At 52.7% G+C, this 25,919-nt stretch overlaps 1 protein-coding gene across 22 annotated transcripts in view; it reads left to right on the top strand.

Annotated features, from left to right (window-relative positions):
- MAPT (microtubule associated protein tau) overlaps window positions 1–17,966 on the top strand; it is a 92,010-nt gene extending 74,044 nt beyond the window's left edge. For 11 of the 22 annotated variants that reach the window (XM_075911148.1, XM_075911146.1, XM_075911152.1 and 8 more), the window contains 6 exons: window positions 9–62; window positions 660–925; window positions 6,470–6,562; window positions 11,463–11,544; window positions 11,995–12,107; window positions 17,701–17,966. In XM_075911148.1, the coding sequence (XP_075767263.1) occupies window positions 9–62; window positions 660–925; window positions 6,470–6,562; window positions 11,463–11,544; window positions 11,995–12,107; window positions 17,701–17,916 (824 nt within the window). In that variant the 3' untranslated portion in view covers window positions 17,917–17,966. The other 11 variants (XM_075911159.1, XM_075911142.1, XM_075911160.1 and 8 more) reach the window with 8 other exon arrangements.
- The last annotated feature ends 7,953 nt before the right edge of the window (window positions 17,967–25,919 follow it).

The raw sequence follows: 25,919 nt of genomic DNA, 5'->3' as shown, positions 1-25,919 counted from the left end.
TCTTCCAGCAGGCAGGAAGGAACAGAGAAAGCCACCCTCCACAGCAGCAAAATCTGAGAAAGGTAAAATGTAAGGCTTTCCCCCGGTTTGATCCTGGAAACAATTCAAGCTGCTCAGTTGTCTGAGCTGTTTTGAAAATACTTCGTGGTATCAGGGGTTTCCCTTTTCCACAGAGCAGAGAGCCACAGGGAACAGCCAGCTGCTTAAAGTGGCGTGAGGCAGCTCTGTGGCTGATGGTCCGGGTGTGGGGGCCCGCAGGCTGGGTCTGGCTGGCAGGCCACCTCTTGTCTGCTTCTGTCCTAGCCAGAGGCGGCCCGTGAGCCTAGGCAGACTCGGCAGTCGCCTAGAGCGCCGCCGGCCCAGGGCACCCGATGATGATGTCATGGCCATTGACGGCCGCGCAGGCAGGGGCACTGATTGCGTCTTCTTCCTGGGGCGCCAGCTGCTGCAGCCGACCTCGGGCCGCTCCTGGCCCTAGCTGATAAGTAACAAGTGGGAGTAGCTGCCCTTGAGGGTGAATTTTGACTCCGAGTGTTCCGCAAGCCGAATAGCAGACAGGCGTTCTTGGAGCGGGTTGCTCGATTAGTACACATTGATCGCACTTCATAAAGAACCGCACGCCTCCCCTGCACCGCCACACGTGTCTCTGTGAATTTCAGGGGAGCCAACCAGGTCTGGAGACAGAAGTGGTTACAGCAGCCCAGGCTCCCCCGGGACCCCCGGCAGCCGTTCCCGCACGCCCTCCCTGCCAACTCCCCCTACCCGGGAGCCGAAGAAGGTGGCAGTGGTCCGCACGCCACCGAAATCCCCTGCTTCTGCCAAGAGCCGCCTCCAGACGTCGACCGCTCCCATGCCCGACCTGAAAAACGTCCGGTCCAAGATTGGCTCCACTGAAAACCTGAAGCACCAGCCAGGAGGTGGAAAGGTAAATCTGAAATCTGCTTTCCTTGTGGCAGTAGGGTTGCCAGGTGTTTGGATTTTGCTCAGACTGTCTGTTATTCAGGTCCCCTGTCCAGTTAAAAAACAACCCAGAAAATACCGGACATGGGAAATATCCGGTATTTCCTGTTTTCCTTGGACTGAAGCCTGGCGCAGTAGCCTCTCCTGGAATTGAAATGGGGGGGGAGGGGTGTTTCGAATTTACAAGGGGGTGTGTGTCAGGGCCGATGAGGGGTGACACCGTGAGGATGTAGGTGGGCTGTTTGACACCATAGTTCACAAAACCTGGGGGCGGGTGTTGGGGAAATCCAGAGGGGGTATATACCTCCATGGGGGGGGGTGTAGGGATATCCCTGGCCAGGCGGGTGAGTGAGGAGTGTGGGGCCTTTCCCCCTCCCCCCCCAACAGTTTTGGTCTCCCCCTTTTTTCCCCCCTTCAACAGAATTTTTTCCCCAGTGTTTTTTTTTTGGGGGGGGGGGGGGGGTTGGGTATTTTTTTTTTTTTTTTTTTTGTGTGTGAAACCATCTGGCAACCCTACGAGGCAGTCGGGCAGACACGGCTTGGAGTATTGGCTTAGAGTGGAGAGCTCTCCCTTGATTTGTAGTAGAAGGGGGGCAAGGTGAGCAAGGCTGTTGCCTAGGGCCCTGCGCTGCCTGGCACCCGCCCACCCGCCTGCTCACTCTCTGCCCAGCCACGTGGTGCAGCCACCCGCAACATGCCGCCTTGGGCCCTGCAAACTCTTTGGCCGGGCCTGGGGCTTGCCACCTCTCCTGTTCTGTCAGCAGCTGTGGATGTAGCTAAGTTCCAGCCAGTATCTGGGTTTGACTCTCACAAAGGGAGTTTGCTCGCCTGGTTTTGGAAGCCAAGGGAGGGGCATGGGCTGCAGAGCCTGAGTTCCAGACCCAGCTGCAGCCTCAAAGCCCTGTCTAGTTAGCTGTGATTGGAGCACTGCCATGAGCCTGCTAGCCGGACTGGGAGGAGGTGTGGCACGTAGGCACTTTTTTCACCCAGGTTACCACCTGCCTGGGAAAGGGAAGAATCCAGACTTATGGGCGTTCCGTCCAGGAAGATGTATGGAAATAGTCGCCTGCTGTCTTTTCACACTCTGAAGGCTCAGCTCTGTCCTTTAGGGGCCAGGGGAGGAGAAGCTGGTACCGGAGCAATGGGCAATAGCTGCGTTTAAAGCTTGTCGACGCTTTCTGGAGCCTTCACTTTTATGGTGTTTGCACTTGCCAGGGGCCCGCTGACTAGAGAGGTGCATCAGCTAGAGGTTCCCTTGAGGCCTCTGACTGTTCCCAGTATCCGCTTCCCGCCTGGCGCACAGTGCTTCATAGGACTCAAACCCCAGAGCCAACGGCTGCTGGAATTTTTGCACCTCTGCCTCAGCAGGAACCAGGTGTGCCTCCCAGGGTGGAGTAGGGACTTGTGTCTGCAGTGGTCACCCGGCTGCCGCAGTGAAGGAGAGCAGTGAGTGTAAATGTCCCCTGGGTGGAGTAGTTGATGGAACTACAAATAATTCCTGGCTGTGGCGCCGCTCTTGTGGCCCCAAACCTGTCCCGTTTAGAGGGGAACCCCTCGGGGATGGGTGCTCCGTACGTGTGCAGGGGCAAGTGTGTGCGGCTGGCGGAAGAGATGGATTAAGAGACGTATTAGCCTGTTGAAATCAGAAAACAAACGTTGACTCGGAGATAAAATCCTCTTTAGAAACGAGCCAGCAAAGGAGTTTGTCTTGTTTTGAGGGGTCAGGAGACTTGTTGGTCTCGCTAGAATTCCACATCTTACCTCCGTTCCACACGAGTCCCTTGGATTGGGATCCTGACCCAGGCAAGGCAGGTGATGGAGGGGCTAGTCTGTACACCTCATCCACCTGTTGCCATAAAGAATCCCTTCTCCCCGTTTCCCGGGGTGAATGCTGGAGGGCACTGTTGTGCAGTGTGACAGTGGGTCCAATTACAAGAGTCTGCAATTTCTCTGAAGGATGGCTCACTATGTACCTTGTGTACTGTCCTTGAGCTGTTGGGGAGCCATTTTATGCGACTGTGTAGGAGATTTGCTGAGTGACTTGGTAAATGTGTAACATCGGCATTTATATTCGGTGTGTCACCTTGAAGGGCTTTTTGCGTTTCTTGGCTTGTATTTTTAAAAAATGAGCGTTCTTTGCTCTAGCTGGCAACTGTCTATTCAGTTGCCATGTTCTGCTTTTCTGAAGTCGGGGCTGGTTTGTTCTGCTATCTGAAATTGCAGTCATCCTTGACGATACCTTTGATGCCACGTGCAGAGTGCTCAGAGCACCAGGCTAAAAAACTTTCCCCATTCTTCCAACCATGCAGCCTTTCTGGCAGGCTTCTGGCATGCACAGCAGTTTTCCAACCACCTGCATTAGCACATCCAGTACACTAGGGCTGGCAGTCTTTAAAATTGCAATAGTGCCACAGTTTCAAAAGTGAAAAGTTGATTTCTTGAAAATGGATTAAACCCGACGCTTTGTTTTAACAAGCCATTTCGTCTTGGAAGTCAGCTTTCTAATCCTCCACCGGCATCCGAACGAATAAACGTCTGTTTCTTTTTTTACACTAAGAATAAGAACAGTTGACCTTCAAGATTGTTTCTGTTGACGGGGGGAAATGGGTGGTACTGCTTTTGGGATCTTACTGCTACTAACTATACTTGGCTTTTATGATCTCCTTAGCAGGATAAACAGAGCTAGAGTGTCAGGAACAAACTGAAGACATTTGGAGTTTGTTTTAAATGGCAGTTTAGTCTAGTGCAGGGGTCTCCGAACTTTTTCAGCACAAGATCGCTTTTTTAATGTAAGTGCAATCCAGGATCTACCTCAAACCCGAATACCCTGGCCCCGCCTCCTTTGTGCCCCTTCTCCGAGACCCCGCCCCTTCTCACTCCATCCTCCCTCCCTCCCCCATCTTCCCTTCCTTTCACCAGGCTGGGGCAGAGGGTTTGGGCACAGGCTCTGGTCTTGGGAATTTGGAGTGTGAGGGGCTCTGAGCTGAGCCTGGGGGAGGAGTTGGGGTGTAGGAGGGGGCTCAGGGTACAGGCTCTGTAAAGGAGTTTGGGTCCAGGGGGCCCAGGGCTAGGACGGGTTTAGGGTGCAGAAGGGAGTTCATGACTGGGGGAGGGGATTGGAGCTGGCTCCCGCAGGGCCCTGCTTACCTCAGGTGGCTCCTGGGTGGTGGGGCAGTGGGGCTAAGGCAGGATCACCCCTGCCCTGGCCCTGCACCACTCTCCAAAGCAGCCAGCAAACTCCCTCCATCCCAAGCCCTGTTGTGCCCCTCCCCCATTCTGTGAAGACAGAATACAGGGTGAGAGGGAGCATCCTGACATCAGCGCCCCCTCCTCTCCTTTCCCCGCTCTGCACCGCAAGCAAGAGGCACCCAGGGAGGGGCAGCTCCAAGGCAAAAGGCAGGAGATGCACAGCAGTGGGGGAAGGAGCAGCTGAAGTGTAGGCACTTGACAGCCCCTTGGCCACACCAGTCAAGATCACCTGTCAAATGCTCCAAGATCGACCAGGAGATCCCGATCGACTGGTTGGTGACCACTGGTCTAGTGGGTGGAGCACAGTGCTGTGAGGCCATGGCGTTGAATGACTTCTAATTGTTCCAGGTATTTCCCCTCATCCCTTGATTTCAGTGGAATGTTAATGGAGAACAGCTCAGTGCATGTGGAGGAAAGGCAGACAGCAAACGGTTCAGGGGGGGAAATGTAACGGGAGAGACCGCAAGGTCTATTGAATTGGCTGGGTCTGTGCATGTGAACTGCTGCCATTTGAAACGACTTGTTGCTGTTTTAAAAGCCCATCCAGAGGGATTTGTTTCCAGATTTGCAGAATGACTAATTGTGCTGAGACTAAAAAAATTCTCATTGGAGACTTTTTCAGCCCCCAGTTTGTACATCTCCCTCACTGGCCCTTTAACAAGCAAATGCAGAAAGGAGCCCTGGAAGGCAGCCTTAATGATGATAGCAGGGCCAGAAGCTTTGCTGAAGTGTGCATCTCCCGCGCAAGCAAAGAACAGAGAACGCAGTTCACCTGCCTGTGTGTGGATTTGGAACTCCCCCCTAGGCAGGCGCGTCAGGGAAGTCGGTTTTCTTCTTTTCTCCTCTCGGATATTGGCGGTGTTGCTAAACAGTAACTTTCTCAGAAAGTAAACTTACGCCTTGTCTCCATGCGAAGTTGCACTGGCCTCGTTAAAGCAGAACATGCCGTTATACCCATCAAGGTGCTTGTACCCGTAGATTTCAAAGCCAGAAAGGACCATTAGATCACCTAGTTTAACCTCCTTATGGGGAGGGGTATAAACTATGGTGATATAAGGTACCACCTTACCTGTATAACTGCGTTCATGCTGGGTGCTGTCTTGATACACTCGTCTCTGTAAAAATTCATCTCCCAAATAGAAATGGTTACCTGGGCAACAGATTTGTCTGTAGACCAGGCCTCAGTTAGGGTGACAATCCAGGCACTCTGAGAATAACAGTATGTAAGTCACCTATATGTTTGTGTGTATTTAGACCAGTGATGGGCAATAACTTTTGGTGGGAGGCCACACCAAGATTTTGGAAAGTGGTCAAGGGCCGCACTTTTCCATGGAGGAGATGAGGAGAGGGGTTTAGCTGTGGCTATGAAATACAGGGTTATAGGGTCAAGTCCTTTCGCTTCAGTTGTAATGGAGTTATGCTGCCCATTATATCCAGAATGTAAGACTTATAAATTGCAAAGACTTTGGTCTCCATTCTTTTATAGCTTGTTCTGTCTCAGATGTTTGAAACTCTCTGGAACAGTGTGTGGGGTTTGGTTCGCCTCCCCCGCCTCCCCCCCAACCCTAAAGTGCTGTATTCTGTATTTCTGGTTTGTGCTGTCCCTGGCTGGCTGTTTCTGCCTTTTCCATTTTCACTCATGCTCCACTCAAGCTCATTTCAATATATATGACTATTCATTATTTTTTAAAGTTTTTTTTTTTTTCAGTTACAGACTAACATGGCTACCCCACTGAAACTTGCCTCTGAATGTGCTGAAGGAAACAGCAGCCTGGTGTGTGTGTGTGTGTGTGTGAGAGAGAGAGAGAAAGTTGCACGTTTTTCTTACACAGTGGAGATACCTGTAATTGGTCTCAAATTGCTGGGGGGGGGGGGGGGGAGAACTAGGTTGGATATTAGGGAAAACAATTTCCCTAGGAGAGTGGTGAAGCCCTGGGATGGGTTCCCTAGGGAGGGGGTGGAATCTCCATCCCTAGAGGTGTTTAAGTCCCATCTTGACAGAGCCTTGGCTGGGATGATTGAGTTGGGGTTGGTCCTGCTTTGGGCAGAGGGTTGGACTCTGACTCCTAAGGTCTCTTCCAGTGAATTTTAACAGCTGCTACTCACTTTTGGTGGTCTCGGTAAAGCCAGTAACTTGAGAAAGCCGCATCACGCTGTCCCGTTACCCTGGCGCTCTGTGTGGGGTGGGACGTCCTCTGCCCTTTGGGTTGATCTCTGGGGGCTTGGTGGTGTTACTCATGCTCTTTTCTGGCTATCAAAGGTGCAGATAATTAATAAGAAGCTGGACCTTAGCAACGTTCAATCCAAGTGTGGCTCAAAGGATAATCTCAAACACAACCCGGGAGGAGGCAGTGTGAGTACTCCCACACCTTCGTGCACTGTAACAGAACTTACTGAGTGCCGTAGATGTCTCCCGTGACCGCATGTTTGGGTAGCTGTGGGTGATGTGCTAAGAAATTAACCCATTAACACGGATGACAAGATTAGAGAAACTCTGCCAAGTCCTGAACGGTGTTGAACAAACAGATTTAATTGACTGTCCTTCAAGAAACCGTGTTCTGTAAGGAAATACCTGGTTAACCCAGCGCTTTCTAGCTTCCTGGAAGTGCCTTATAGTCTGCAGCATGGAATGACTGTAACATACAGCAGATTAGGTGGAAACTAAGGGTACGTCTAGACTACATGCCTCTGTCGCCAGAGGCATGTAGATTAGGCTACCAGATATAGGAAAATGAAGCGGCGATTTAAATAATCGCCACTTCATTTAAATTTACATGGCTGCCGCGCTGAGCCGACAAACAGCTGATCAGCTGTTTGTCAGCTCAGCGCGATAGTCTGGACGGGCGGGTGTCGACATCAAAGGTATTTGTCGACCACCCAGGTATGCCTCCTGGGATGAGGTTTACCTGGGTGGTCGACAAATACCTTTGATGTCGACACCCACGCGTCCAGACTATCGCGCTGAGCCGACAAACAGCTAATCAGCTGTTTGTCGGCTCAGCGCGGCAGCCATGTAAATTTAAATGAAGCGGCGATTATTTAAATCGCCGCTTCATTTTCCTATGTCTGGTAGCCTAATCTACATGCCTCTGGCGACAGAGGCATGTAGTCTAGACGTACCCTAATACTCTCTATGTGCCAGGCATTGCTACAGGTAGGAAGTGCAGACAAACTGAAGTCCCATTGTTCTGTCAAGTGCCATGTACAATTGCAACACCACATAAAACACGTAAATGACCCAGTCACTGGCCCAAGGTTGCATCCAAACTCAGGTAATGGATGATACGCGCATCACCTTGTCTCCAGCATGCTTCATGCAGTGACCTAGGAGGACGGATGGCGGAGTGTCGCTGGGTTCGCTGATATGCACATGGGAGCTCGCCCGTTTAAGCTGTCATCCATATAGTGATGCTGGCAGCTTGGTAGAAGCTCTCTCAGTTTAAAAACACACACCCTGCCCTCGTATGGACGGTGAAGGGAAAAACTCCCCGAAACTACATGTGGAGTGAGTTCACCAGCTGTTAAATCAGTAGGCAATTGATCTGCTGTGTCTTCACACTGCAGTTGGAGGCAGGGTGCCTAGGCGGAGCATGATGCGGCTTTATATAGGCCACGTTTTGGGCAGTGTTGTCTGTACATTAAACCCAGTTTCTGCCTCCCCATGTGAACCCACATTGAGCTTCCAGTTGCTGCCAAAACTCTGGAGTAACTTAATGGATTTGCATCACTAAGACTGAAGGAGCAGTTGGGCTCCGGGTGGATAAGGCAAGAAGGTGACAGGGCCACAGGGAAGAGTATCTCAGAAATGGTGAAGAGCACTGGCTCAGAGATGGGTGACCGGCATCTGGAGTTGTGTCCACGCGGCAGCAGCCTTCGGCCTTTTCAAACCAATCGACTTCCTTTTGTGTTCTCCCCTCTGTGGTTCCCCTCCCTCCCCGCTGGAGCTGGGCGCGAGGAGGGCCTGTCCTTTCAGTGTTTGCAAACAAGCAGGCGATGCAGCCACGACGTCAGGTTGTGAGGTGGTTACCCTGTTTAGTTAGCCACCAGAAAAACTGGCTCATCCCACGTGAATTGGCCTCTTGAAGCCAGTTTCCTGCTGGCGGGAGGAGGAGGAGGGGAGTTGTGCTCCCTCAGCACCACACCCCACGCGGCCTGATTTGTACCCGGCATCCACGGTGCTGCTGTGCGCGCTTTGGGAAGCCAGCCCAGGAGTGTGCGCTTGCCGCTGATTCACTCTAGAACGGGCAAGTGAATGTTCTTGCCAGTAAGACACAAGTAAATGGGACAAAAAACAGGACTATGTAGCACTTTAAAGACTAAGATGGTTTATTAGATGATGAGCTTCCGTGGGCCAGACCCACTTCCTCAGATCAAATTGTGGAAGAAAATAGGCATGACCATATATACCAAAGGGATACAATCAAAAAAAGTGAACACATATAAAAAGGACAAATATCCCTTTTTTTGATTGTATCCTTTGGTATATATGGTCATGCCTATTTTCTTCCACAATTTGATCTGAGGAAGTGGGTCTGGCCCACGAAAGCTCATCATCTAATAAACCATCTTAGTCTTTAAAATGCTGCATAGTCCTGTTTTTTTGTTTCGACTAGACTAACACAGCTACATCTCTACTACTATTCTACAAGTAAATGGGGAATGAGCTGTTGCTATAGCAACATTTTTTTTTAAAGAAACATTAGGCACAGAGCCTTTAGGGCATCCTCTGGTAATCCAGGGAGCCCTCTTTTTTCTGCTCCGCCAGAGAGAGACCTTAGGGACAGGGCGGTCTGAGCATTGCACCGGGAGCCAGGAACTTCTGCGTTCTAATCCGGGCTCTGGCCTGGCTCCCCTCTGGCAACTTGCTTTGTCCCTCTGTAGCCTCCTCTCTGGAACGGGGTTGGCTTTTCTCTGCCTTCAGGAGGCTCATGAGGGTTAGTGGATTGAGGTCTGTGACCGAGGCATAGTGAGGGTGTTATGCGCCTGGGGGTAAAAGCAAAATTTGTGCCCTCCCCCTCCTCTCCGGTCGCGTGGCAGGGCCCCAAACCTGGTGCACAGCTGAGCCCAGCCCGGGAGAAGGAGTGGGGGGAACTTGTACCACATCTTCCCAGGCCCCTGCACACACTACCCAGCTGGCAGAGATGGAGGAGGGTGGGGCTGGGGGCAGAGAGGTGGGGAGGAGGCCCCAGCCAGCAAAGTTGGGCGGAGGAAGAGCAGAGGAGCAGAGGAATGACGGGGAGCGGAGGGGACTAAATTGGCACCCCCCAGCATGGCACCCAGGGGCAACTGCCCCTCCCGCCCTTCCTCGCTAAGCCCCTGGTCTGTGAAGAGGTTGGAGGGGAGGCTAGAAAATGACCATTTGTTATTTGCCAGCTGCTTTGACACCAGAGCCCAAGATGCTTCATTCTGGCTTGTATTTTTTTAATTGGTTGCTACTTGATGTTCCTCAAAGGTGTTGGAGACTTCTTGCTCGCCAGTGTGGGGAAGCTGTGGATATAGCGAACGGGGTGGTGTTGTGGTTCTTCGTGGCACCCTTTTTCTTGCCTCTTGTGTGGATTGAAAGAGCAATTTCCCTGTGTCTGTCTCTGTTCCCGACTCTCTCCTCTCTGTTGCTGACTCCCAGGTTACTCTTCACTCCAGTTTCTCTCTCCCTTGCATGTGGAATGAGTGCTCTGGGATCTATATGCAGGATCCACATCAAAATAAAGGAGGGTTGCAGCCACTGTAGTGTTACCATCTGGTTTTAACTCTCAGGGATATAGGGGCATGTTTCCCTCCTGGTTTCTGCTACTGATGTTGCTGGGTGTGTCTTTGTTTATATCCCTGGTATGTCTGGGTCTCCCAGGCCTTTCGAGACTCAATAATCAAATTGTTTAGTGTCTTCCAGTGTGTTCTTCCTTACAACTCCAAACCCGGAGTTACTTGAACTGTCCCTGCTGTGGTGTGTTGCAACACTGCTGTCTTGTGCAACCAGTTTAAATGTTTCCAAAGGATGTTACCCACATGTCCCCTCCTTCTCTTCCCCCTCCCCCCCAAAAAGATTCCAAGCACTTAGTGTCATATGATGACAGAACTTTGAACTGGATGGTTTAAGTGGCACTGTTGAAATGAAATGATTAGGTAGGTGCACACATTCAGGCATGCAAAAAAAATTTTAAGGCATCGTCATTCCAATTGCAGGGGATCTCAACCATGGTCTTTCTGAGCCTCCCCCAACATGCTATACAAACTCCCTGGCCCAGCTGTACCACAATTACTGGTTTTCTGCATATAAAAGCCAGGGCTGGCCTTGTGGGTAGCAGCAGGGCACTTGCCTCGGACCCCACATCGCCAGGGCCCCCCAGAGCGATGTTGCTCAGGATTCAGCATTATGCAGTTGTAAAATCCTCCAAGTGGATTTGAACCTGGGACCTCTGGAGCTCAGTATGGGAGCTGCTACAGCTTGAGCTATAAAGTCAGGTGGTGCTCAGCCTAGACTGTAGAGGTCTCTTTCTTATCTGTTACTGTAAGAGGTCTGAGGCACTGCATGAGAGAGTGAACCACACTAGGTGTGTGGCTTATACAGTGATGCTTTCACATTCGGCCTTAAGCCCGGCGAATCTACTTGCTGGTTGTGTTTGGTTGACTCCCTGAAACCTGCCAACGACCCTTTAGGGGGCCCCAGACCTCTGGTTGAGAACCACTGTCATATGGTATAATACTGTGGTTTTGTGTCTTAGAATGATCACTTTGTGACTCATTTATTTTAAACTCATTAAGTTTTAAAGAAAAACTTTAATTCCATTACAGCATTTTTCAGAAACACCTATTTCACTCACTTATTCTATGCACATTGATCATTTCTGTTCTTTCAGTTTTTGTGGACATAAACTTTAAGTTTTACATCAGAAAAGGTATTTATTTTTTAAACATTTCTCTTTAGTAATCTTTTTTTTTTTTTGGTTGATCTGTATATGAAATTCCACTTTTTCCATCTCACTGAATCACTTTAAACTGCCTTTGCTTTCCCCTTCCTTTGGAGAAATGATGATAAACTTGTGCATGCAAACATGTTGATTGTGGAGAGGCTGCTACACACATGCTTTAATGATTTCATGGTTTCTGGTGGCAAGTTCTTCTGTAATTGCTCTTACGGGTTTTAAACTTCACTTTGTCTCAAATCCAAAGCACATCCCAGTGTATTTTTTTCTTTTTTACTACTCTGGGATGCTAAAACTTGGGTATTCTTTTCCTTTCTTTTTTGATATCAACAGGTGCAAATTGTTTACAAGCCTGTAGATCTGAGCCATGTGACCTCCAAATGTGGTTCCTTGGTTAACATTCATCATAAACCAGGTATTGTCTGACTTCGTTATGCCTGAGATCCCAGGTGCTTTCTCCTAAGAGTTTATAACCTAACTTTTAAACATACCAAGCCAAGGGAGAGCGATACAGAGCAGAGAGGCTGGGCTGAAGATACAGGGATCAGAGAGTGACAGAGAGAAACTGGTATGGGAATGGGCATCCTTACATAAAACCCCTGAATACCTGGTTTGTCCCTATAAAATCAGGACCTTTGGGCGCCCTGGCAGAGAAGAGAGCTCTAGCCGGGCCTGTGTGGCTTGAAACACCAAGGGTCTGTGCATTTAAGATTCGTCATTTTGTCTATCCCCCACCTGCCAGGACATCTCGGGGCCCAAGCGTGACAACCCTAGACAGTCAGACAGTGGATCAAAGCTGCTTGACTTGAGAAACCTGGCTTTCGTTCTCTGGCAGCGGTTAGCCCCGCTCTGCTTTCTCTTCCAGGCGGCGGCCAGGTGGAGGTGAAATCGGAGAAACTGGACTTCAAAGAGAAGGTGCAATCGAAAATTGGGTCACTAGACAACATCAGCCACATGCCTGGAGGAGGGAATAGAAAGGTAAGAAGCCGTACTGTACAGAGAGTTCCCACCATCCACTCGCAGGTTGGGGGGGGTAGGCGTGAGTTCGCAGGCAAACACGGAGTCGTCTCTGGACACAGCAGCTACAACCGCCTTTATCGTGTTTCAAAGAAGTTTCCGCTTCTCTAGATGCTGGGGGTGCTCTCTGCCACAGTTCCTCTGATGACCAGCCTTCCCCTTCCTTGCAGTCACTAGGGGTGCATCTAGACTCCGTGGCTCCGTCAAAGGAGCCATGTAAAGTCGTTTACTCGACATAGTCCACGAAGAGGGGATTTAAATAATCCCCGCGTCATTAAAATAAAAATGGCCGCCATGCTGTGCCATCAATCAGCTGACCCGACACAGCACGGCAGTCTAGACGCGGCGCGGTCGGCAAGGGAAGCCTTTGTCGACCGCTCCGGGATGCCTCGTGAAACGAGGTTTACAGAGCAGTTGACAAAGGCTTCCCTTGCCGACCGCGCCGCGTCTAGACTGCCGCGCTGTGCCGGATCAGCTGATTGTTGGCACTGCATGGCAGGTATTTTTATTTTAATGAAGCGGGGATTATTTAAATCCCCGCTTCGTGGACTATGTCGAGTAAACTACTTTACATGGCTCCGTCGACGGAGCCATGTACTCTAGACGTACCCTAGAAAATTTTGGAGGAGAGGGTTCTGCTGTGGCTAAAAGCAGACAAAGCGGATCTAAGTGGTGCTGCCGCTTGTAGGTTTCTTTTCCAAACACATTCATTATCACCTCCTGGAAGTTTAGGGCTCCAATTCAAGCACAGGTTCAAGTTTGTTGGATTTTAGCGGGATAGAAGCAAGTTCAGCATGTGCATAAAAGCTGCCTGATCCTTCGGTCAGGCTGATTCATTCCTTCCCCGAGTAACTATTTCGGTTTCATGCCAGTGACCTGCTAGCGTGGCACCAGCACATCTCAGCAGAGCTGCGGGAAACCCCCAGATGAAGGTGCCCCACAATGATCATGCTAGCGCTGTGTAGCTAAAAACCAGGATGTTCCATTTACTCCCATGAGATGTTCACAGAGCAGCAGAAATGGGCAGCTGGCCGATAATTTTCTCCTGAGGGTGGTTAGGATTAAAACAGGAGCTGTGTGTGGCTTTATTGCAAACACATGTTAACTTATAAGCTACTGGCCAACTCACCCCAACATGTGTGGCTGGAACTTCTTCGGAATAGACTTTATTCTCCTGCATGTTTTTAAAAGTGCTGTGCATGCCCATAGCATTAGTGATAAGGAGCTACACTTCACCAACCTGGGCTTGGCACAAATGCACGTGTGTGTTTAGGGCCTTTGAGGCTCTCCACACTTTTACCACTGGGGTGGAGCAGGGGGTGTGTGTGTGTGTGTGTGTGTGTGTGTGTGTGTGTGTATTTACAGTTCTTAGCCAATAGGCATTGTACTATAAGACATGAATTTGACCAAGTGATTTCTTTGTATTGGACTTCCTACTTTTTCTGTTCTTGCGCTGTAGTGTAATTGACTGACTGCACACACACCTCCGGCTTCTATATTGTAAAATGTTGCAGCTTATAGTGGGATTGGCATCTTCCTTGGTGTTTTTTTTCAACCTCAGCTGCACAGTACAAACCAGACTATTGACTCTAAAGCTGGCATTTCAGGAAAGCAGTCTGTTAATGACTTGGCTTTAATTAGAAAATCTCAGGTTTGTTGGCGTTTCAGAGAGAAGATATTCATTTCTGGCCTCAAAGTACAGTCTCCCAATATAGTCTGAGCAGATGGGCTATAAGGCTGCTGCAGTATTTGACATCTGAAAGTCGATTGCATTTGTGCATATTTATTAATTTAAAACCAAATTAGAAGAACACAGGGAAATCTGGTAAGAATTCATATTTTTTAACACAGTGGGTGGGGCGGGTTTTATCATTCGTTTGGGGAACGTTGCAGGGTTTGGAACCATTAAACCTGTGACAAGGTAAGGTGCTTCCATATAGACCCACTAGTCTGCCAAAGTTATCGAGACGACTGCTTCTGGGTAAGTGCAGCACGTGAATAAATGCTCTGCCAGTCGGGGTACTGCCAAAAAAACCTGTCAAAAGTTTTCAGTGGAAAAATAAATTTTTGCTATTTGCGCATTGCTGTGTGACTGCAGCAAACACGCGACTTTTAGAGCGGTTATTTTAACTGTTTAAACATGGAACTTGCTTGGCTTGTGTGTCAGTTTTATTTGTGCTGAATGCCCTTCTCTTGACTGTGCTTTGAACAATTCCCCGTGAGGGGGTGATGCCATTGGGAGTGGCCTCATTTTCAGAGAGATTTACTCAGCCTAATAGCGATCAAACTTCACAAAGAGCCAGTAATTACACATTTTTAAAGTTTCTGGATCTGTGTTTACCCGGATACCTTTTTTTCTTTAAGGCCTACAAGTGAATTGTCCATTAAAATGAATATCCATCGAAGATACTTCATCATTCCCTGTTCATTGACACTGTAAACATTAAAGGCCTGTTTCAAAACACAGCCTTTGACTGAAGACTTGGAGGATAGTGTTTGAAACATTCTTACAGCAAAGTGAACGGCACCAGCATCTGCAATGAGACACAGAACAACACGGGGGGGTTGAGGAATTAGGCAGGAATCATGCGAGGGTGCTTGGGTGGGGATATTGAAAGGTGGATTGGGGACGGTGGCACAAATTATTAGTTTTTTCTGCAGGAGAAGCAAACGGAGGAAGGTTTATTGTTGCCTTGTGATTGTTCAACATTCTTATCGCAGACTTGACTAGATGGAAAGGTCCTGTCCAGGTCTCTGTTCCAGCACTTGATTTTTGGACGCACTTTGTAAATGTCTTGAAAAGCTCTTGCGCTTTCAGCATCTTCCAACAAATGCTCTGGCTTCTCTGCAAAATCTCTTGGCTTCCTTCCCTTTCTCTCACTGGCAGCATCAAGCTGTCCTGTGCACCTCTGTTCCTCAGGCGGCTTCCGCACCTTTTCATCTCTTCTCATCCCCTTGTACAGTCACTGAGCCGCAGTTGGAAGCGTGTTGCCCTTTGGAGAGGGGCTTTGTTTGGACACACAGTGTTCCAAAGCTGCAAACGGACAGCGCAACAGCGTGGCATCTCTGATTCCTGGGGGTTGCGTATCGCAGGGTTGGACCTCAGCCGTAAGCTTCATTCAGTCATGTCACCAGAAGTTCGCCCCTTGTACGTTCGTAAATATCACCGTGGGTGCATCGACCCTGCAAAAACAAGAAACAAAACACCCCACCCTGCGGCAGCGAGTCGCCGAGCTCAGGTCAGCTGACTCAGGCTGGCACAGCTTGGCTAAAAATAGCCACCAGCTCAGAGACCTTCCCCTCTTGCTGAGTTCCAGACCCTGGGCTTCAGCCCAAGCAGAAAGGTCTGTGCTGCTGACTTTTAGTCCAGTAGCGCAAGCCCGAATCAGCTGACCTGAGCACTGAGACTCGATGCTGCAGGTTGGTTGGTTGCGGTGTTGGACGTGCCCCAGAAAGTCCAAAGAGGGTAACAAGATGCCCTGCACAGGCCGGGCGGAGCCTCCGGATGCCTCTCGTGAGCTACCATGTGCCAATACAAATCCCAGGTGGCAGTGGATTGGGCCAGGACGGAACTGGACCTGTGGCCTCTTCGGGCTGCAGCTTAGGGCTTCCCGCCTGAGGGCAGTGAGGTCAGGAGAGGGTGGGCGCTTGGCCATGAGCAATGGGAAGATGTGGCTGACTCTGCCACCAAAGCCCTTCCCTCAGGACTGGCCCGCAGGAGAACTTAAATACTCCCCCAAATACTTGAGGGCGGTTTTCTCCAAGCATGTCTACACTGCAGCCAGTGGTGCAGCAGCCCAGACCCTGACGTGGGCTGTGCGAGTCCAGCTGGGCCCCGGGGTACACACCCGCCTTGTTGGGATGCACCTCACTCTGCCTCGTTTGGCCTTTGCGGTGACCTTCTGCTCAGGCTGGCTTCATTCTTGCTAGCTCAGCTAGAGTCACTTCTCTGGCTGCAGAGTAGACACCCCCTTGGCGACCGCAGGGTGTTCTCGGGCTGTCCCAGCCCTTCTGCTTCTGAGGGCCAACAGGGTCCCAGCCCCCTGTTGCTTCCTGTCAGCTTGGACGTGGTCCGTGCCCTCTGCAATTGTCCTTTGAATACGATCATCAGCAATGGTGCTCGCTCCCCCGGGCCAGCCCAGAGGCCCTGTCTACGCTCCGTGGAGTCAGGCTGCTGTGAAGAGCAGCCGGCGTTCGCCTTGGGGCGTACAGCTCCATGCTGCAGCGAGAGGCTGTGGCCGAGAGGAAAGGCTGTACATGCTGCTGCAAGCATAGGCCTAGCCAGGGACATGTCCAGGGGCTGATTCCTGACCGCTGTCAGCACCGCAGACCTCCGGGCTCCTGGTACAGCTCTGGCTACAATTGCATTTCTCCCTGTGCATCTGCTTTGGCTCGTTTCTCCGGGCGTCTCCTTTCTCCGGGCGTCTCCTTTCTCCTGGCCAAGGGGGGAGGCTTTCCTCCTCCCACCTAGCTCCAGCCCTGTCGTGTGCGCTCGCTCTCTACGAGCCGCGAGAACGTTCCCTGCTCTCCTTGGGCGTGGCTTGCCGCTCTCTTCCTGTCCTCCCCTCCCTCCCCCTCTCTTTGATGTAGGTTTGCACTCATTGGATTTGGTTGCTGATGCACTTTTGTGCCCCACCGATTTCTCCACCTTGTAGAGAGAGAAGGGCAAGGAAGAGGAGAGCGGTGCACCACACGGTGTGTGTCAGAGCCCCCCCAGTGCAGGGCCTCAGTCAGTGCTCTCTGAGGCCTCCATCCCCGAGGAGAGCCCGCTCCCCTGCTCGCAGCCAGATGGCGATGCCAGTAAGTAGCCACTTAGCTTCCCACTTGGAGCTCGCGTGTCCGCAGAGGGGGGTTGGGCTCTCACAAGCCTTGGCCGTCACGGCGGAGCCGCCTGGACATGTTCGGCAGCTGCGCTCTCCGCGGGATCGGCCACGGGGGCGACAGCCCCATCACGTTTTGCCAATGACGGGAACCGACCCCTGGGCAGGGACAGGGCTGTCCCCTGCTCCGTCCGCGCTGTTCCCACGTGGTAGGGCAGGCAGGCAGGTAGCTCCTGTGATGTCCTGGTCCTGCCTCCTCTCATGAGTTTTCCCCATTGGCCTTAACCCGCAGCCGGCCCTGTGGCTTGCCCCACGACAAAGCGTTTCCAAGGGGCATTTGGGGGCAGGCTCAGACACCTCACTTTTGTAAACCTGAGCCATGCGGGGAAGCCCACAGCGTCTGCCCCCGAGCTGCCGATCCGGGTTCTCTAATCCCCATCCATCTGGCATAGCCGAGTCCTGCGAGGCCGGGGCTTGGTCCATCTGCATGAGGCATCGATCCATTACTGGCCAAGGGCTTCCTCCCGGCTTCGCCCTGTCTCAGGACTGGAACTGGAATAGAAGGTGCTGTGCTTGGTCTCCGTTCACCTGCTTCCTCCTAGCTGCGGCCCTGGGCTGGCCCGTGGGGACCGAGTGTTCACTTACCCGTTTTAAAAGGCCTCTCACGTGGGCTAGACCCAACCTCTCCCCTCCCCCCCATGCCGGGGCTCACCCTCTGCCTCCTCTCTGTGCAGATCGAGTCTCACAAGCTGACTTTCCGCGAGAATGCCAAAGCCAAGACTGACCACGGAGCCGAAATCGTCTACAAGTCCCCCACCGTCTCCGGAGATGCCTCCCCCCGTCGCCTTAGCAACGTCTCCTCCACTGGCAGCATCAACATGGTGGACTCCCCCCAGCTTGCCACACTAGCTGACGAAGTGTCTGCGTCCCTGGCCAAGCAGGGCTTGTGATCGCCTGGCCGTGGGCGGAGAGAAGAAAAATAAATCTGGCCTTCTCCCTCTGTTCCTTTTACAACTACCCCCTGCCCCCCCATGATTTAACCTGCTTTTAACTGCCCCTTCAGCTCTGCCTCCCGGACTTCAGAATCGGCCACCGCATTAGCTAGAACCCTGCCCTCCCCCCGGACAAAGGAACCGGCCACTCCCACACCAAGCCCGTTGGGTTTCTGGAGCGCTTGGTGCGCCTCAAATATTAAATTCAAGGCCTGGTCCCCTAGTGCCACTGCAGCCAGACTGACCCCCGGCCCCCAGAAACCCAGCGAGGCCGGCACCTCCCCTGCCACCAGCAGCCCCCCTTCATGGCCTAAAACGTGTTTGTCAGGGCACGTCCCTGGGAGCAGACTGCCCCCTACTGGGGAGGTCGGGGCGCTGCAGGCACCCTGGAAAGGGGGGCTTACCCATGGAAGTCTCACGTAGACTGTTCCAGCTGTGTCCTCCCCAGAGGCGAGACACAAGGTAGCGGAGGAAGCAGCTTCCGTTGGCCCCTCTCTGGTGGTGAGAGACACGGAGGCTTTCCAGCTCCATGGAGCTCCCTCCTCCTGTCTGGAACAGCTGCTCCATGTCACAGCAAGGGCCAGGGCCGCAGGGATGGGCTCGGTGTAGCTGGACAGCTGCTCTTGCCATCAGATGAGGGGCCAATACAAGCTGGTCCCTCACCCCTTTGTCCCCAGGGAGACCAGCAGCAATTCTGGCAAACAGACACACGTGCCCTGAATTTGGCCCCGAAACTGTGAGAGTTCTAGGCCATAGGCTGGTGCCCAGGCTCCGACTGCATCTCCTCAGAAAAGCACCCGGCTGACTCCCTGCCCCCAGCGAAACCGGCTCTCAAGTCCTGGGCAGGGGCAGCTTCCTACAGGGTGTACTGGCCCTGGCAAACTAGCCCTCCTCTGGGAGCTGGTTCCTTTGTACAGGCAAAGGCCTCGCCGCTTTCTGGTTTGACTCATGCATGGGTTTAGGGCTGCTGCTTTTCCCGCCTATCAATGGCAACTGGACAGTTTTCTCCCGGTCTCTTTCCCTTACAGAAGCATTTCAGCCTCCCCTGGTTTCTAGGGGCAAAGCCGGCTCCCACTCTGGCTCTTTTGGCCCGAGGCCTCTTTCTCTATGTAATTTTATGGCCTTCCTCCTCTCCCACTGCTGCCATCATGTGTCCTGAGGGCTGGAGGGCAGGGTCCCACTGCTGTAAGCACTGGGTGAGCGGGTCGGGATTAGTGTGGGGACAGGGCGCGGGGCTGGGCAGGGTGAATTTGTTTCCTGCAGCTGCAGCTCTGTCCCTGCGGCCGTGGGAGCTAAGGCCGTGCTGGGCTGTGTCTGTCCAAGTAGCTGCTGTGGGTTTGAATTTGTTGCAGGCCAGCACCCCACTTGTCAAGCAGAAGTTCCCTGGTCTGAGCTGGCTGCAGGGAGGACTCGCTGGTTCCATATGCTCCTCCAAAGGAGACTCTGGCTTGCACGTCTGGGACGGGCAGGGGCTGCGGGGTTTGAAGTCTCCAGCATGTTAGCGTCACAGTTACAAGGCCGAAAGCCCGTTTCTGTGGACAGAGGGTGATGGAGCCACGGCCAGCTGGAAATGGGGGCGGGGTCACTCTTTCTCCATGCCACTTGGAAAGAAAATCTTTGCATCCCAGAGTTGAGAGGTGTCTGATGACTAGAAATTCTGCTTCCCTCTTATTAAACCCAACAGCCTGCCCAGAAATCCCTCCCGTCCATCCCCCTACCCCACCCCCCCCCGGTGGCCCCTGTGTCTTTTAAGCTCCAGAAGCTGTCTCCATGCTGCTGTAATGAGGACTGTAGGGCTGGTGATTCCTGTGGCAAGGGGACACTCTGGAAGGGCATCCCCCCTTCTCCCCGCCCCCCCCCTCCCCCAAGCTCTGTCGGAATGTGCATTGGGCTGGAGCCGTTGCATAGCGAAGTCTCGGCTTTTTTCTTTGGCTTGCCCTAGTGTTGTATAGTTGGATTTGTCTGTATATGCTCGGAAAGCACCAGGGTGATGAATGTTCTATAAAAAAGCATGTTGTAGAATTCAGTAGGTAAGTTTTTGGATTTGCCCCCCACACGCAGCCTCATGTGCGCCGGGCTGAGCTAGACTTCAGCCAAAGTGACCCCCAAGTGTGGCGAAGGCCCGAGACCAGCAGCAGCCCTGACGCGGGAGCAGCTCCCGCTGGGCAGTGTGTTCCCGGAAGCACAAGGGGTCTGGTTGCCGCCGTAGATGGATGTTTTCTGGAAGGTGGGCTTGCAAGGAGAGAGGCGGTGCTTGGATAGCTTTGCTGGTGAAACTGTCCTGCGGAGTAATGGGGCCGGTTGCTGAAGATGTTTGCGGGTCCCATTAGGACCCTTGGTACTACAGAGCTCGGGCAGCATTTTACTGGGTGAGTCACAACTTTAAAAGGGGGGGGGCAGATTCCCCTGGCAACCCCCCACTAACCCTCAGTCACATCCTCCCAGTGAGCTCTGGCAAGGAGCATGGGCTAGAAACCAGTGGAGTTGTGCACCATGGAAGTGCTTACTGGCTTCCGTTAGCCGGTGGGTGCTGGAGCAGCTCCCTGCGGGCCGTGGGCAGGGGCTGCTGTAATCCTGCAGGAGCTGCTGCGGACAGGGGCTGTTCCAGGTGTCCAGAGCAACCACTGTTCGTGGTGGGCCCAGAGGTGTCCACAGCTGGACGCTGGATGGGGGGTGAGTGGCCCTTAAACCAGGAAGTAAACTTAACAGGTTAACCCATTACACAGGGAGGCTGGGGGGAGCGATTTCCTAGAGTCACAGGGGCATTGCGGGCCAGGGTCCCACTGATGCAAGCTGAGTGTTTCCCCTGCACGTTTCCCTCTTCCCCAGCGCCCTGCGTGCTGCCTGCCTGGGCTACTGCCCAAGTGCTCCAGGGGAGGGCTGGGGGGGCCGCCGAAGGCAGAGGAGGCTTTAGGGTGACTCTCTGCCTATGACTCCCCCATAAAACCCGGGCAGACGCCGCAGGCCTGCTGAGCCAGGACCAGTTCCCCAATGTCCCTGCCAGACCCCTCTCCCCCCCACTTGTGTGCTCTGGCCTGCCCTGCGGGGGAGGCTCAGAGCCGCTCACTGTGGGCACAGGGGTGGTGCTAACTCCATGCCCGTGGTTGGGGGGGGCGCCAGGGAGGCTTCCTGCATTCTAGCTCCAGCGTGCCTGGAACTGAGCTGCTGCTTGCAGACGGGCGGGGGGAGGGGGTGTCTCTGTGTGATAAAGGCCAAAGGCTGCTACAGGAATTGTGGTTCGAAAGGAAATGTCAGGCGGGGGGGGGGGGGGGGGGGAAGCTTTGGGACATGGGATTTGCTGCTCTTTGCCCTGCCCCTCCCCCGTTTCCACATACCACCCCCCCCTTACAGGAGCACTGCGCTCTGCGGGGGGGGGGGGGGGGGGGTGCTGAGCGTTGGCTGTCGGGACTTGTTTACCCAGCACTGAACGCAAGCGATGGTTCAACCGAGGAAATAGTCTGGCTGCTTTTGTTCCTATGGCAACATGCTCAGAACAAGGATGAGATCAAGGCCTTGGGCTGCAGCTCACCAATCCCAGCCCTGGCCTGCTGCCCCACCCTCTGCCCCAGCTGTGGTCACTGGCACGGGCTGCCCTACGTCACCAGTGTTAAGGAAGCTGGAGCAGGTCTTGGGCCCTGCCCAGCTACCATCAAGGCTGCCGGAGCGTCCAGAGCCAGTGCTGCACTTGCTGGCAGAACTCGGAGCAACCCAGCCCCAGGTGTAGGCCACCTGAGCCCTGACACAAGCAGCCCAGGGCCTACGTGGGTCAGCCGGGCACGAACCACTCTGAGAGCTTTCTGGCTCTGCTGGGCCAGTGGTGCTGTTCCCTGGGCCGGTGCCTGCAGCCCTAGCGCCTGTGTGATGAGCAAAGACAGCTGCAGGTTGCGTATCTAACAGGAAACACCCTGATGGGAGCAGCCTGCTGCACTTGTCACCACACCCCAGAACGCTGCCCCTCAGGCCTGGTGCAGCTGTTGGTTCTCCTACATGCCCTAGGTCTCTGGCAGGTACCAGGATGGGTCAGCTGCTCTGCAGGCAGCCGCCTTTATCATAATCAATTTCAGAGGGTGTGAGATTTTCAGCTGAGTCACAACGTCTGGCAGTCCTAGCCCATGAGCCCTGGCATGAATTCTCTAGGGGGCTGGCCTAGCCACTTAATGGCTGGTGCTTGTTCGGCTTGGACCTTGAGTAACCACATGAAGGCTGGCGTGAGACTGGCTCAGCTTTGAAAGGGCAAAGGGAGCTGCTAGCTGGGGCGGGGACGGCGAGCACGTTAGTGTGTTGGCCACCACCTCCATTTCCACCATGGTCTCCACTGTTCACCATTTGCATTCTGTGGGGCTGTTTGTTAGTTGCTTGATGGCCCGGTGCTAGCGGAGGCTGGCAAGGGCCATGGGCCAGCCTGCCTCCACGATCCGTAGTTCCATTTCAATGAACTCTATGATTGTAAGAACTTGTAAAGTCTGTGATTAGCTTTGTATCGTTGTGGGATGGTAGGAGGCCTAGGCGCTCTCTGTCCTATGTACATGAGCAACTGGGAGAACCAATCAGTTAACCCCTTTTAACCCTTTTCTGCGTCTACTGAAGCCAGGGCAGCTCTAGCTCTGTTAAACACTCCATAGCCAACTTTCCCTGACTACCACCTGACCCACCTCCGCCATGGCTTTCTGCAGTCCCGGCCACATCCTGGCCCAGGCAGAGATGCTGGGAGCAATTGACTTTTGCCATAGCACCCTGTTAATTGAGTAATAGTTCAGGACTGGGTGGGGATGAGTTTCATTAACCTTTAGCTCCCTGGCATGAATGTCATTCTTGGGACTTTGTGTGTGCTGCTGTCAGCATCCTTGGTCCTTGGATCCGCTCACAGTGCTGGGTCTAGCCTGTCCCCAACCCTCTCTGGGTATATCCCAGCCCTTCTCTGCAACACCTAAATGACCTTCCAGCGAAGTAGCGAGGCTCAGTTCCCATCATAACCTCGTTTGCTGAGGGCCCAATCTGACCTCCCAGCATTTTATAGACATTACCTACCTGGGATTTAAATGGAGAGTTACTGCTAAGGGATAGTGTGTTGAACTGTTCCTTTGCTGCAGCATGTCTGGAAAGGGTTAAAACTGGCACTAACAGACTGCTTGTTCCATGAATTTGAAGTAGCAAAAGGACAATTCTGGGATTTGCAATCCTGTGATTCCCTTTTTAATTTTGGGAGAGGGGGTGGGAGGGCTTGAACTCTGTATGATCATCCTAGCTTAGCTTTGTCTGTGACTGTCCATAGTGTACTGTGTGTTTTAACAACTGGTTTACACTGTTGCTGTAAAAGTGAATTTGGAAATAAAAAGTCATTACTACACTAAACTGCTGCCTTGGTGCCTCTGCCTACATGGGAGGAAAAGGGGTCTGTTCATGCCTATGGAACCAGGGATGCTATTTTGTGAAGCTCTGCCCAGAGTCAAACAGGGCCATGCAACAGCCAAACATTTTTCAGACTGTGTCAAATCATCCACGGCTACATACAATGGGCCCAGCCACAGGCAAGAGTGTGTCCCCTACTATGTTTTCACATGCACCTACCTGCCAAAAAGCTGGAGGCCACATCTCAGAGTGCTGTCCAGGTGAGACTCAAGCATTTGCCAAGGACAGAGGGGTAGGTTCTCCCGTAACATTACTTTGTATAGCTTTTCAGGGCACTGAGCACAGCAAGGGCTGCAGGTTGAGGCTTGAAAGAGGAAAGCACAAAGGACAAATCAGCTCCTGTGGGATTCCCAGCCATTCCGGGTCTCATGAGCCCAAGAGTCCAGATTTGAGTACTTCATATGAGCTGCCTTTTGCATAAGCTGCTGTGGGTTGTGCAACTCACAGCTGTGGGGTTTTGAAGGTTCCCCCTCTGCCCATGGTATGGGACTCCCCACCTGAAGGAGGGGTGCAACATTCAGAGTGAAACTTGGGGTTGGATTTTGGGCAAGTGATCAGCTGGAATTCCTCATCCAGAGCTGCGTTTGAACCAGTCAATGCTCAGCAAGTGTCTCATACAGAAATTTCCTGAGTTGGGATGCCTGATGGAATTGATGAACCAGAGTCTGGGGTAACCACCATTCCTGCCAGCAGTGCTGAGGGAAAGGTGCTCTCTAGCCTCAGTGTCTCTTCCAAAAGCGAGGGAATGCTCTTGGGTGAAGAGAGGTGCCCAAGCAAATAGGGTTGCCATTGCCACACATGCTGGTGGTCCACATGGTTCAGGGGACTTAGTTAGAACATTCCCTGTCAGCTTTGCTTGTGCTGCTCAGGAGAGGTTTAAATGACACCCAGCTGATTAGCAGAGTGCCCACAGCTGGGTTTTGTATTTCTACTGGTGGTGCTCACACAATTTATTCCACACACTGATAGGAAAAAGATTAAAGGGAACATGGGTCGGGGACCCTACCAGCAACCCTTCCCCTGTCATTGGGTCTTGCAGTGGGAGCTTCCAAGAACTCAGAGGCTTGGGCTGGTTAAAATGAAACCCATCCTCCTGCTACCCCATAAGCACCAATCGGCAGAGCAGAGTTCTCTTTTGAAAGGGCCTGTGGGTACATAGGACTTTAGTCACTCACAGGTACAGCAAGTCTGGCTCTTTTTCCCTACTCCCCAGCAGCAGGACACCTGAACACTTCCCTGCTGCTCAGCGGTCACATCCTCTGTAGCCTAGTCAAGGTTTAGCCTCAAGCAGCTGGGTTGTGATGTTTATTTTAAATCATACTGGGGTGACGTAGTGTTGGTACCTTGCTGGTTGCTATGTTGGGCAGTTGGCTGTGGGTGACCCCCACTGGCTGCTGTCTGTAGCAGGGTCCAGCAGGGCAGGGGATGAGTCATTATGTACAGGGCTCCGAACCTGTCCAACCAGTTGCCTCCCAAGGAGAGAAACAAAGGAAGGAGGGGAGGCCAGCCCCTGGCTGGGGGGCAGAGCTGGAAGGGATTTCTTAGTTTGTCTGGTATCATGGAGGAAGCAGCCTAAGCAACGGCTGGGATTTAGGGGCCCAGTCTCCCCCATCTCAAGGGGGGCTGAGGCATCCTAGGCCTGCCCTGGAACCAGATTACAGCTGTGCTGTACCCTGAAAAAGCAATAAACTCCCTCCATTCTACCAGCTGGCAGAGTCTGTTCGTGCCACTATGGGGGTGCAGGAGGCGGGCGAACCCCGACACGCCACCACAACTGGCCATAGGGGCAGATGTGTGCAGCAGAACAAAAGCAGCCAAGGAGGTTTTACTGGGTAGAGAAACAGGAATCTACAGGGCTCAAACAGCTTCTGGACATGGCTGGAGAGCGACATGACTATAACCTGCCCTTGCTTTCTGCAGCTGGTGGAGCCCAGCGCTGCCAACAACTGGGCAGTTCTTCCACAAAGGACACAGATGCAAAGGGGGGGGACCAGGGTTGATCCAAAAGTGCTCGACTTTCCCCAAAGTGCAAAGCACTTGGGAAAAAAGGGGTGATCGCACTTTGAGCCACTGACGCTGCAGAAGCTTGAGACCCACAATCTGCCCCATAGGACAGCACCTGCTGTGGGGTGGAAATGCTGTCCCTACAGGGCTGAAGCCCTTAGACCTCCCTCACTGCAGGGTAGAAGCTCTTAGCCACCCCCTCCCCCTGTATGTGAAGAATGGGAGGAGTCGCTTGAGGCTCATGAGTCAGTCTGGCCACACCAGATTTAAAAGCTGAACTGCAAAAGGCAACAACTGTGGCCATCTTGCCCCTTTAGTCTAACAGCTGGGTGGGGTTCCCTCTCCTCCCCACCCCCATTTGCTGCATGTTATTTTGTCTTAGAAAGAAGAGCCGCTAAGATGGGATGTCCCTGCCTGTTGCAGAATTGGAGAGAAAAGCAGGGGGGGTTCTATGGGGCGAAGAAGCAAACGGCAGCAGGGTTACCATGCAGCGAAGTCACGTGTGCATCCTCCAGTGCAGAGAGATGTTGGGACTTGCCCATGTAGTT

The sequence above is a fragment of the Pelodiscus sinensis genome, chromosome 29 (genome assembly GCF_049634645.1).
Source record: "Pelodiscus sinensis isolate JC-2024 chromosome 29, ASM4963464v1, whole genome shotgun sequence".
Classification (NCBI taxonomy): domain Eukaryota; kingdom Metazoa; phylum Chordata; order Testudines; family Trionychidae; genus Pelodiscus; species Pelodiscus sinensis.
This window is presented reverse-complemented; position numbering and strand designations above follow the sequence as displayed.